The following is a 13,983-nucleotide window of genomic DNA, read 5'->3' as shown; positions in this document are numbered from 1 at the left end:
AGCGGTTGAACGCCGGATCCTAGCGGAAAAAGGTATTCCGGATGAGGTCATTCCTAAGCTAATAAAGGCTAGGAAGGACGTGACATCTAAACATTATCACCGAATATGGAGAAAATATGTTTCTTGGTGTGAGGCCAGGAATGCTCCTACGGAAGAATTCCATCTAGGCCGTTTTCTTCACTTCCTACAAACTGGAGTGAATTTGGGCCTAAAATTAGGCTCCATTAAAGTTCAGATTTCGGCCTTATCCATTTTCTTTCAAAAGGAATTGGCCTCTCTGCCTGAAGTACAGACTTTTGTAAAGGGAGTACTGCATATTCAGCCTCCTTTTTGTACCTCCGGTGGCGCCTTGGGACCTTAACGTGGTGTTAAGTTTTCTTAAGTCACATTGGTTTGAACCACTTGAAAGTGGAGTTGAAATATCTCACTTGGAAGGTGGTCATGTTGTTAGCCTTGGCTTCGGCTAGGCGAGTTTCGGAATTAGGGGCTTTTATGTGATAAAGCCGCTATCTGGTTTTCCATATGGATAGAGCGGAATTGCGGACCCGTCCTCAATTCCTACCTAAGGTGGTCTCATCCTTTCATATGAACCAACCTAATTGTCGTGCCTGTGGCTACACGTGACTTGGAGGATTCCAAGTCCCTTGATGTGGTCAGGGCTTTGAAGATTTACGTGGCCAGAACGGCTAGGATCAGAAAAATAGAAGCACTGTTTGTCCTGTATGCAGCCAACAAGGTTGGCGGCCCTGCTTCAAAGCAGACTATTGCTCGCTGGATCTGTAACACGATTCAGCAGGCGCATTCTACGGCAGGATTGCCGTTACCAAAATCGGTTAAGGCCCATTCCACTAGGAAGGTGGGCTCGTCTTGGGCGGCTGCCCGAGGGGTCTCGGCACTACATCTGTGCCGAGCTGCTACTTGGTCGGGGTCAAACACCTTTGCAAAGTTCTATAAGTTTGATACCCTGGCTGAGGAGGACCTCCTGTTTGCTCAATCGGTGCTGCAGAGTCATCCGCACTCTCCCGCCCGTTTGGGAGCTTTGGTATAATCTCCATGGTCCTTACGGAGTCCCAGCATCCTCTAGGACAGAGGTACTCAAACTCTGTCCTTGGGGGCCCACACAGTGCATGTTTTGCAGGTCTCCTCACAGAATCGCAAGTGAAATAATTAGCTCCACCTGTGGACCTTTTAAAATGTGTCAGTGAGTAATTAATACACCTGTGCACCTGCTGGGTTACCTGCAAAACATGCAATGTGTGGGCTCCCGAGGACCGAGTTTGAGAACCTCTGCTCTAGGACGTTAGAGAAAATAAGATTTTAAACCTACCGGTAAATCTTTTTCTCGTAGTCCGTAGAGGATGCTGGGCACCCGTCCCAAGTGCGGACTACTTTTGCAAGACTTGTATATAGTTATTGCTTTCATAAGGGTTATGTTATAGTTTCGTCGGTTTTGGACCGATGATATGATGTTTCATACTGTTAACTAGATAGTATATCACAGGTTATACGGTGTGATTGGTGTGGCTGGTATGAATCTTGCCCTTAGATTAACAAAAATCCTTTCCTCGTACTGTCCATCTCCTCTGGGCACAGTTTCTCTAACTGAGGTCTGTATGAGGGGCATAGAGGGAGGAGCCAGTGCACACCCAGATCCAAAGTCTTACTTAAAGTGCCCATGTCTCCTGCGGAGCCCGTCTATCCCCATGGTCCTTACGGAGTCCCAGCATCCTCTACGAACTACGAGAAAAAGATTTACCGGTAGGTTTAAAATCTTATTATTTTCTTTGGGTCCCTAGTGTGGAGGCGTAGGTCTTGGTGTGGTTGTTTTTGAGCCTCTTGATTCTGTCAAATTTAAGAATCTTATGTGGAAGGTGGCTTTCCTATTAGCCATTTTTTTCTGCAAGACATATGTCAGAGCTGGCAGCTCCTTCATAACTGTCTCCACATATGATTTATCACCAGAATAGGGCTAATCTTAGGCCTACGCCCAAGTTGTCATATCGTTTTCACTTAATTCAGGAAATTGTTATTCTTGCCTTGGTTCAGGATTTGTCGTTAGGTGACCTGTCCTAGCAAGATGTTATGTAAGCCTTACGGATTTATGATCACTTGGCTTCCATGCGAAAAATGGATAGTCACGAGAGGTTGGCCTGTGTCCAAGATGTCCGTAGCGCGATTGATAACAGTGGCCAAATGATGGACGTACGTTTCTGAAAATGTTCAGAGTGTATTGTGGCTTATTCAACCAGCTCAGCAAGCGCCTCTTGGGCAGCGCAGCATGGTGCATCATTGGAACAGTTGTGCAAGGCAACCACCTGGTCATCAGTTCATACATTTTAAAGTGTATAAATTTCGATGCGTTTGTCAGGATGCGGACAGGATCCCGGCAGTCAGAATCCTGATGCTGGAATCCTGACACAGCTTGGAATGCTGACGCCGGTATCCTGACATTGATTGGTTGTAAAAGGAAGTAGTATATTTGGTACCACTAAATCCATTTCTCTTGAGCTATCTGGGGGCACTGTTTCCCTCCCCCTTGTTGTAGTCTACTACATGTTTCTTAACTGTTTGGTTACGTGTAGCATTGTTGACTATTTAGTGGGCTCTATTTTAGAGTGGTATAAAGTATCCAATTGACTCCAGTGGGGTTTATGGGATGTAGAGGGGAGGGGCTAGTTTACAAACAAGCGTAGTGTGATGTGCCAACTTCTCACAGTGCCCCCTACACCCCTTGTTGAACAGTATTCCTTAGATGGAGCCAGAGAAACTGATTTAACAATGAGTACCAAAAATCTTTGGCATCCCTACCATCAGAATCCCAACAGCCCCCCAGAAAGTACCCTAACCCTCCCTTGTGGGTGCCTAACCCTAACCCTCCTCAGTGGTGCCTAACTCTCCCTTCCCCGCTGCCTAAACCTAACCTTCCCCGCTTGGTGCCTAACTGTAACCTCCCCTTGTAAGTGCGTAACCCTAACCCTCCCTCCCCGGTACCTAACCATGCCATTCCCGTCCCTGCACCCTAAGCTTAACCCCCTTCTAATGCCTAAACCTAACCTCCCACCCCCCCGCAGCAGGACGCAAGCGCATCCTGCTAAAAACTTTCAGAATTCCAGGCATCTGTATTTTGACGCTGGGATCCTGAGCTCCATCGGGATTTTGATGCCGGCGTTCAGGATTCTAGTGTCTGTATTTCGACCGCCGGGATCCAGTCCGGCGGCATTTTAACTACATCCCGTCTGAGCCACCCAGAAGAGCCCAGTGCTGCCCTTGCCCAAAATTATAAACTAAGTTGATGGTGCCAGCTATGCTTTGGTTGCCTGCTGCACAGCAGTTAAACATTGACCTATAAGAGAGAGCTCTAGAAGAGATGAGCATCATTTCCACAAACAGGAACCTTAGTATTGTAAATATCATGCGCCTACCAATTTTTATTGGTAGAAAAAAGAAAGCGCCTCATCTCCTCATTTAATTTGTGATACCTGGAAACCCCATTATGGCCATCCATCTAGACTTTACAGGGATTCAAGTGATCCACCACCTGGAGGTCAACATCGCCTCACAAATAACCATCATTTGCGCAGGTCTACGTTGTTTTTACTTTCTTCCAAAAAAAAAAAAAAGGACAAGATGGTAATCGAGAAACCTGTGAATAGGAAAAAGAAATTGAGTATAAGAACAGGAATAAGGAGAAAAACGTAAAAAAAAATCTATACCTATCTCAACTCTTAATGACATTTCCACAGAAGAGTTAAAACAAGGAAAAATATTGTTTCTACTACATATTTGAGCACATTTGTGGACAGGCGAAAGTGTCAACGTTAAATGTTGGGAAGTGAACATTTGGCCTTCTTGAATCAATAAGCTGTTACTCCAGCGTACAAAATGCAATTTTTTGAAAGTTTCTGAAATGTCCTGTCCTGCATTTGGGCCACCACTGGGGTTTACTGTATTCTTTTTTCTAGTCTGTGATTATGGAACTGTCTTTCCGATGATCTAGGTGCTACAATTTCATGAATACTGGGCAGGATACTTGTTTACTTTCAGTGACGTCATTAACAGGTCATTTGTGATTTGTGGGAAACTAGTCGCAACATCTGTCTTGAGTCTGTACACTACAAAACGGTTAATACAATTTAGAATATGCGTAAGATCTTTGCTTACATAAGCATGTCTCCTTTCTTATCTGGTTCTTAATTTTGAAAATGAGAAGCTGATTCTAGTACTGTCTAAGAGCTGGTGAAATTGTAACAGCTGGGATACATCTAAGGAGAACCTCCCCTGTGGTATTTTATTTTTTAATTATTTATGTAGAGTGAAGTTAGTGGTGGTTTTTAATTCCGTGCCATAGGCAGATCTATTGTGTGTAATAATTGGTCTATAAAATAATCTGTACAGATCTTACAGTATTGACACATTAGCTTGTTATTGGCCCATAATCCAGCCAATGCATGACAAGCCGTTTCAAACAACCCCCGACACATGGTAAGGTCCTAAAGCAAAAGTAGCGGACTTTGGCTGGTTCGGTTAATATGTATGTTTTAAGCAGAGCCGTAACTAGACTTTTTGGTGCTCTGTGCCAGAGAGAGAATTGCCCCCCCCCCTCCCCCCACCTATTGTTTTCAATAGGGACATAAGGCGCATGCACATTTATAGACCAATGCAACAAAATGGATTTTTACACAAATGCTTGTTGTTCAGTTACAGTACCCTTTATTACATAACACATTTCAATATACTGCCATGCCCATATAACTTGTTGAATTCTAATCAAACGCTCTACTCATTGAGATATTTGATCCTGCATAAAGACTATGAACACTATATGAAGCTACTGGTACTTTGTAAAAAAAAATAGTCAGCATTGTAATTGAGCATATCTGTGTAGTGTGCAGCTACACATCCAATCTCTTGCAGCCACACACTGCATAGATCTACTCAGCTGCAATGCTGATCATTTTCACAATGTACAAGGTAAGCTTCAAACAGTTAGAATTCTCTAACTCAGAATTCTCTAGCTTTCTATGAAAAGGGCAGATAGCTCAATGAATAGGTTGTCTGACTGCAATGCCACAGGCAATGGGTTTGATTCCCGGGTAAGTCAGCATTTTGAAATGTAATTAAGGACAGTGTGACTGAATAACAAAGAAATCTCAAGCGGAGTTCATGAATGATGTATAGGTATTAGCGACAGAAGTTGTCAGGGTAGGAGACGGGCGGTCAGGAGATGGTGGTCTTCAGAAAGGGGGGAAGCTGCAAGTGAAAGTAATTAAAACAGATAATTGACAAGTTCTGCCAACAGCGCCCCCTACCCTGCAGCGCTATGTGCGGTGCCCCCTCTGCACACACCTAGTTACGTCCCTGGTTCTAAGACCTGTCTTCCGCAAATGAAGCTACATGGAATGCTTGTCTGGAATTTTGTGTGTAGAAGCAAAACTGGTCTCTTTCCTCTTATTTACACGGCAGAGTCTCTGGCATTAAAATTATAAACATTGCCTGTGACGTTGTTACAATATTCTACTTTTTTTAAAGAAACTTTGTCTACATCTTATCATTTGCACAAAGTAATCATTCTCCTTACTAAGAAATACGGAGGCTTACTGGGAGCCCGGAGGCTGAAGACTAGACGGAGTAGAATTTTAGAGCCAGATCTAAATACAGATGTTAACAATTTTAACGTCTTGTTTTGAGTGCAATTTCCTACCTTTTAATAATGTACACAGTTATTTCAGTAATGCCTGTAATTTCTTTAATCGGGTCAGTTTATCTTGAATGGGAATAAAGTGGGTTATTTCCAAATGTCCATTTTTTTTATTCCCCCCCCCCCCCCCCCCTCCTTTAGTTGGTTCACAGATTGCAAGTTTCATCTTGTATTGTAATGTGGGCCGGACACGTCTCTGGAAGGCAGCTAGCCGCACTGTTGCCTTACCACGGACAAATCTTACCACCTATATTTTACTTGGCCGTTTCAGAAACTTTCACCATTCAAGGTGCTATTTTACAATATAAAACTCGGATTAAAATAAATGCAAAACATATCAGATTTTCATAGCTTTGATGGTTTAGTTGTCACTGGGCTGAAGCAGAGTGGAAACAAGAGCCAGCTTGTGTTGTGCTGATTGCATTAAAATTTCTGTGTGCATGCACAGAAAACCCAACGTATGCATGTGCACCTATGCAGATCCGGGTAATTCTGGCACTTATGCTGGCATGTGCTGGGTGGAGGACGCAAGGGGCATTCTAACCAGGGGCTTTTTAACAGAGGAGGGGGGCCCATGTGCACCTCGGGGTGGGCCTCATCCTCTGTACACATGCATGCGCAGGTCTCCGGAAACATGGCGCCATTTTGGCTGCGATTTTCGCTGTGACTGCAGTGCCCAAAGCTGGACTACGGAAAGGTAAGTATTAAAAAAATGGGTGCGGTGTGGGCCCCTCTTGGAGCCAGGGGCCCGTGTGCACCTCACACATTGAACCCATTATAGAAATGCCTATGATTCTAACGTTAACGGAGTACAATAAGGGTGTGTTTGCTCATATACACACTAACGTGTAACTACATGATGTGTCCTCCTACACCGAGGCTCAATCCGCCATGAAACATGAGATGCCTGGTGCAAATAACCACCTAGTGTGGTGTAGCCTCTTCTTCCCGGAATCTGTGCCATAATCACAGTGCGATGCAGCAAAACCACTTCAGACTGCAATGATTCATTTGATGAGCAACACTTGTGTCGGAGGTTGAATGTGTATACGAAGCTCAATGGGACTTGGGGTGAAAGAAAGCCACAGTTGCTGCATTCTACACTTCGCATACAGATTCAGACTTGCCCGCACGCAGATATACAAGTGTCACTTACCAAATTAATCAGTGCAGTTTTGTGAAGTGGTTTTGCAGCATCGCCTTGAGTTTAAGACGCAGAGTCCGGCAGCAAAAATGCTCATTGCAAGTCATATCGCATGAGACCTGGCGCGCCGGGAAGGGATGTTTTGCAACAGAGAGCCCAGGCTGATGCTTTGGGTTCTACAAAATAACGCACATAAAACATTTTTTTTTTTTTAAAACGAAGTACATTATTATAGTATGAAAAGTATGAAACGGTAAAATATATTTAAAAATTATTTTGCCCATTGCACAATGTTTTTATTTAATGTATAAAGCATTTTTTCATTGCTTTCCATGTGTGATCGCCATCCTGTTCTGTATCCTATGATGCCCTTTTAATCTTTTCACCCTGATGACTGTACTAGTTCATTCATAGGGCCTGATGTCTGACACAGTGGAGCTATTGTAATGTTTTTTTTCTAATTCTGCACATGCCTCCAGGTAGTGTCAGGGCTGTGATTGTGGTGCGCCGGAGACGCACAGTCTCAGAAGTGTATTGACAATGTAGTGGGCGTTCCTGGGCAGTGAGGGGGAGGTGGCTTAGTAGAAGCATGGAGCTGGTGCATCTGATGGGTGTGTTGCTGAAAGCTGGTGTGTTTAGACGCTCAACCACTCAAACGGTCCACCGCAATCGGACAAACTGCAGCTGCCATATAGCTCATGCAAGTTTCGATGGTGCGTCTAATAAGCGCATACCTTCCAACTATCCCGATTTTTGCAGGACAGTCCCCTTTTTTTGGGGGGACTGTCCTGCTATCCTACCCACAGACCGCAGTGTCCCGCAATGGAGGGGGGTCAGTTGGGAGGCTCCTGTCACTCACTGTTCTGCGTATTCACTGGAGACAGAGGGAGAGGCGGCATGCCAGCAACTCACGGACCGCTGGGCATCCTCAGTGACGAAAATGGGGGCGTGACCCGCGATCCCGGCACTCCCATGAAGCCTCACCCCCCCCTTTTCCATAGACCACACCCCTTTTCAAAATCTGGCACGGCTTTGCTGCGCAACAGTCTCGCATGCCCCATCAGATGATGGGAGGAATGCAAGTGCACCAGTTGCTGTTTCAGCTTCTACGAACACTGAAAGACTCCGTACTTGCTCATTCGGACGCTCGGCTGTATACAGGGGAAGGACTTTGTAGCAGTGTTTACATAAAGTCGCAGACGGGTGACCACCAATAGATAGACACAGCTGCGTCTGATTCAGACTCTGCCCCATAGAATAAGAACGATGCATAGATAGACCGTTACAATGCTTGTTTTACTTTACCCAAGAGGTGATTATTAAAAGATTTATGCTCACTACTAACAGCGCTGGAATTAGGGGTGTGAGACCAGCGCAGCTTTCCACTGAAAATTTAGCACAATTTGCGACCCAGGTCCTGTTATGTCTGAAAGGGTCTGACCCCGGTTGACAGTCCCTGGTCCTCGACCCAGCAGCCGCCCTGGGTTATTCCCGGGACTTACGTGTGTGTGTGTGTGTGTGAGAAATATATGACCCGGTCATGCCTAAAGCAGCTCTTGGAGGTCACATCATCTTCAAGCATTAACTGTGAGCCAGCAGACCAGAGTCTGGTGTGAATGGTGATAACCTGGGATTAACCCGGGTTGTCACCCATATGTGAATAAGGGCAAAGTACAGAAAACCACATCTTTATCCTGTTCAGAGCCACCGGGTCCAAGCCGGGGTTTATGTTTTAAAAGGGGTATTACATTAAGGGTCTAATTTAGACCTGATCGCAGCAGCAAAATTGTTCCCAAAACCATATGCACTGCTGGGGGGTGGGGGTGGCAGATGTAACATGTGCAGAGAGTTAGATTTAGGTGGGTTATATTGTTTGTGTGCAGGGTTTAAAAACTGGCTGCTTTATTTTTACACTGCAATTTATATTTCAGGTTGAGCACACCCCACCCAAATCTAACTCTCTCTGCACATGTTATATCTGCCCCCCCCCCCCCCCCCGCACGGTACATGGTTTTGCCCATTAGAGAACAATTTTGCTGCTGCGATCAGGTCTGAGTGTACTTTACACTTATTGTCTGTGCCTCTTTACATTTTCAGCTGAACCCCGCTGAGAAGCGGTAGCTTTTGCAAATCTAGACCAATATAATGTGTGTGTGTTTGTTTTTTTTATATATAGAATAAAGAATTAAGTTGTCTAATTCTACCAAGCTAACGATATGTTCATATAGATGGCTTTGTGTTTTGTAATCCAACTAATTTATCAGATCGCTCGCTGTAATGTAAATGGCCTAGAAGTATTAAACATGATTATGTAACTCTTATTAAATTTAAATAATACATTTTTAAAACTCTCCACATCATGTATACATTTGTTAGAGATTCCCTTACTAGGAGATCATTACTAATCTTTAAGTAGGATGCCTGCAGTTATTTCCTGTCATCTCAATAAGCTTTCTTTTGTGTACGATTTTAGTATGACTTCCGATGACTTGTTAGATAATGTTTATTCTTGGCTAAAACATGAATGGTTGTAGGTGACAGAGGCGCTTAGCCGCTGTTTTGTCCGACACGTGCGGATGTACATATGTAACGTTTTATAGTGACAAAGTCAGTGTCAAGAGTTTTCAACCAGCTTCAACAAAGGTGAAGAAAGTATTTTCTTGGCTCCCCATCAGAAGCTGCAGGAACACTTTTTAAATTATCAGCATTTGGCAACAACTGTAGTAAATTATACGGGACTTGTTTTTGCTTTCAGCCGTACAAATCCCAAACCATATTCTTTATGATAACTCACCAAAACGGAAGTATTAACCTGCTGCGTCTGCTTTTTGTGATATCCAAAACCTTGTTTTATTGGTAAGAGAGCTGTCTGGCCTCTAGGTGAATGAGCACATATATTAAAAATCCTGGGCTCAAAGCAGATGTTACTGTCCTTGAATTTGCCGGTATTTAAAACATCTGTGTAGCACATGTATTTTCTCAGTACATAATCCGTAAGGTGTAAAACGTGACCCAGGGTATGGTTTTAACAGAAAAAAAAGATTTATTAAAATTGGAAATGTTGTATAATGTGTAATGGCTTTTTGACACCTCAGTGCGGATATCCTATACATAGAAAATCAAGATCCAATTCTACATAAAGAAGAATTTTATTTATTTTTACTTAAATTCAGAAAAGGTCATTCTTAGAAACAAGTGAATCTGCTGAGGATTCTTGGATTCTGTGTGCCCCTCACCCATATCACAAAATGTACCTTATTACCTTACTATTCCTTTCACAACTGCCCCAATAACCCCCTCTGAGTCACACTTGCCCTTCTTCATTCACGTGTGCTCTCTTCTGATTGGAATGTAAACTGTCATGAGCAGGGCCCTCCCTACCCTTTATTTTTGAGTCTATCATTATTTTATCAGGTCGGGTATGAAATGTCTGCTGTTGGGATGCCGACAGCGACATCCCAACACTCAAAATCCCGACAAGGGGAGGTTAGTCTCCTCCTTACCACCCCTCCCTGCCCTAACCCTCCCTTTTAGGTGCCTAACCCAACCCTCCCCCTCCCACAGCCTAACCCTAACCCACCTGGATGGCGCCTAAACCTAACCAACCCCCCCTTCCCTTCCCACAACCTGTGCCTTACCCTAACCCCCATCCCCAGCATAGTACTTACCCAGGCACTGTGTTGACGATTGGGGTCCCAACATTTGGGATTCCGGCATCTGTGTTCTGGCCCCTTTCGGTATTCCGACATCAGTATTCCGTTGTCGGGATTTCGGCACTGGGATCCCAACCGTCGAGATCATAACTAAATCCCATTTTATCACCCTTATTTTACGTATGTCCAGTTTATTGGGCGCTATGTAGCACTGTGGCCGATTGCACTATTAGTTGACTTAGGTTGTTCCATAGAGAACCAATGTTTTGGGGGACTCTAATTCGGAGGCAGCCACCATTATGTGGGCTGAATAAATATTTATTCAGTGCAGCCTATCCATTCATTAGGAGTGATTGATATGACTGAAGCAGATTATTTCATGGCTCAGTGATGCCACATGTCATGGGCCAGTCCCAACAATGTCTCATCATTATTTGCCCCATGTCCTCTTCAAGGAGGGAAATGGGGAGGAGGGTGGGGTTGTCCACTATCCCAGGAGCCAGTAGAGCTCCCCCTTAAGGTTAATACACACGGTGAGATTTTGGTTATGTGAGATTTTGACTATACTTTAGTACTAGATAGTCAAAATTGACTTACCTGCACAGTTTATCTAACCTTGCGATACCGACCCCGCGGGACCGCGCATCGGTATCGCAAGGTGGCTAACACCTTGCGATTTACACTAACTTTCTTGCGATTTTGACTGTTTAGTGTACACGCCTTTAGTTCGGGAGTCTCCTTGAAATTCTGGCAGAGTAGGCAGCTATGTGTTGATTTTGATTAATTCTGATGATCTAGCCCTGTCATGTGAAGCTTATGCTTGTGTGTCAACTTTATCCACTAAATGGGTTTTATTTATGGTAAAAGTAAATCTGCTTCCAGATTTTGCGCATTCTACATTTGCTGCAAGCCTTGAGTTACTAGCACCATGCAGTTATAACATGTAATGTGCCTTCAATGTTACAACAAAATGTGGTGATCTGAATGCTTCTTTCTGCACCTTTTAATCGTACTTGGCTTTCTGCTGCTGCTAAAGGAATTGCCTGTAAAATTATGCTAGCGCAATTTTGTCACCACGGAGTCCGCACATGGGCCCTCTCCACTGAAGAAATGCCTATGCAGTGATTATACTGAGAATTTATCATATAAGCCCAGATTTATCAAGCCTTGGAGAGTGATGCATTGGACGGTGATAAAGAACCAACCAGCTCCTAACTGTCAAGTTACAGGCAGTGTTTGAAAAATGACAGGAGCTGATTGGTTGGTACTTTAGCACCGTGCAATTTATCACTCTCCAATGCTTTATAAATCTGGGCCATACTGTATTACCATGTATAAACCATACAAGGCTACTGGTCGGGTGGGCTAGGCACGGTTACTCCTGTATTCTTGCATCCCCTTTTTTACTTACTCTTTCCTCTCTGTAATTCCTCAGGTTACTATTGAAGTAGTCGATGGCACAGACACAGAGCCAGACAATGACATGCAAAAGGAAAACAAGCCCAGCTGGCCAGTTCCATCACCGGACTGGAGGAATTGGTGGCAAAGGTCATCAACATTACCCAGGATAAATTATGGAGGCCAGGATTACAAATATGACAGTACCACTGAGGACAGCAACTTCTTAAACCCTCTAGGTGGGTGGAACAGACAGATTCCCAGTCACCGTACGTTTGATCTGAAAGAACAGCCAGAGTATGGTAAGTCCCCCATCCTATGAAGACTAAATACAAAGTAAGGATCCGTAAAAGTATACAGTCCCTATTCTATTAGCAAAGAAGAGTAGGGATTTACTTTTCAAATAGAAAACCTATTTATTGTTGCCGGGTTTAGTATTTACAGTGCAGTGTATTGGTGGAGGGTTTTTATGCATATTTAGATGATGCTTCTTTTCTCTGGTCTTTAGAGAACACTTATTTCTTGGTACTTAAAATGGAAAGGGGTGCATTATAATTTAGTGTTTCAAGCTTCAATTCTTAAATATTAACAACTGTGCCACTTTTAGTTTCTCTATCGTCCTAGTGGATGCTGGGGTTCCTGAAAGGACCATGGGGAATAGCGGCTCCGCAGGAGACAGGGCACAAAAAGTAAAGCTTTTTCCGATCAGGTGGTGTGCACTGGCTCCTCCCCCTATGACCCTCCTCCAGACTCCAGTTAGATTTTTGTGCCCGGCCGAGAAGGGTGCAATCTAGGTGGCTCTCCTAAAGAGCTGCTTAGAGAAAGTTTAGCTAGGTTTTTTATGTTACAGTGATTCCTGCTGGCAACAGGATCACTGCAGCGAGGGACTGAGGGGAGAAGGAGTCAACTCACCTGCGTGCAGGATGGATTGGCTTCTTGGCTACTGGACATCAAGCTCCAGAGGGACGATCACAGGTACAGCCTGGATGGTCACCGGAGCCGCGCCGCCGGCCCCCTTGCAGATGCTGAAGACAGAAGAGGTCCAGAATCGGCGGCTGAAGACTCCTGCAGTCTTCTAAAGGTAGCGCACAGCACTGCAGCTGTGCGCCATTTTCCTCTCAGCACACTTCACACGGCAGTCACTGAGGGTGCAGGGCGCTGGGAGGGGGGCGCCCTGGGAGGCAAAATGAGTACCTATAAAGGCTAAAAATACCTCACATATAGCCCTAGAGGCTATATGGAGATATTTAACCCCTGCCTGATTTCTCAAAATAGCGGGAGACGAGCCCGCCGGAAAAGGGGCGGGGCCTATCTCCTCAGCACACGGCGCCATTTCCTCTCACAGCTCCGCTGGTCAGGACGGCTCCCAGGTCTCTCCCCTGCACTGCACTACAGAAACAGGGTAAAACAGAGAGGGGGGGCAAATTTATGGCGATATTTTTATATAACAAAGCAGCTATAGGGGAGCACTTATTATAAGGCTATCCCTGATATATATATAGCGCTTTTGGTGTGTGCTGGCAAACTCTCCCTCTGTCTCCCCAAAGGGCTAGTGGGTCCTGTCTTCATTAGGAGCATTCCCTGTGTGTCTGCTGTGTGTCGGTACGTGTGTGTCGACATGTATGAGGACGATATTGGTGTGGAGGCGGAGCAATTGCCAAATATGGGGATGTCACCTCCTAGGGGGTCGACACCAGAATGGATGCCTTTATTTATGGAACTACGGGATAGTGTCAACACGCTAAAGCAGTCGTTTGACGACATGAGACGGCCGGACAATCAATTAGTGCCTGTCCAGGCGACTCAAACACCGTCAGGGGCTGTGAAACGCCCTTTGCCTCAGTCGGTCGACACAGACCCAGACACAGGCGATGACTCCAGTGGTGACGGTGACGAATCAACCGTATTTTCCAGTAGGGCCACACGTTATGATTTTGGCAATGAAGGAGGCGTTACATTTAGCTGATACTACAGGTACCACTAAACAGGGTATTATGTGGGGTATGAAAAAACTACCTATAGTTTTTCCTGAATCAGAAGAACTAAATGACGTGTGTAATGAAGCGTGGGTTGCCCCTGATAAAAAGCTG

The 13,983-nt window shown here is 44.7% G+C and overlaps 1 protein-coding gene across 1 annotated transcript in view; it reads left to right on the top strand.

Moving 5' to 3' along the window:
• Positions 1 to 13,983, top strand: part of ISM1 (isthmin 1) — a 121,846-nt gene that overhangs the window by 68,670 nt on the left and 39,193 nt on the right. Inside the window, exon 3 of the mRNA XM_063918541.1 lies at positions 11,931 to 12,195. Coding sequence (XP_063774611.1) covers positions 11,931 to 12,195 — 265 coding nt within the window. The remainder of the gene's footprint in view (positions 1 to 11,930; positions 12,196 to 13,983) is intronic.

The sequence above is a fragment of the Pseudophryne corroboree genome, chromosome 4 (genome assembly GCF_028390025.1).
Source record: "Pseudophryne corroboree isolate aPseCor3 chromosome 4, aPseCor3.hap2, whole genome shotgun sequence".
NCBI lineage: Eukaryota > Metazoa > Chordata > Amphibia > Anura > Myobatrachidae > Pseudophryne > Pseudophryne corroboree.
The sequence above is the reverse complement of the archived record's forward strand: the minus strand, read 5'-3'. Positions and strand labels throughout refer to the sequence as shown.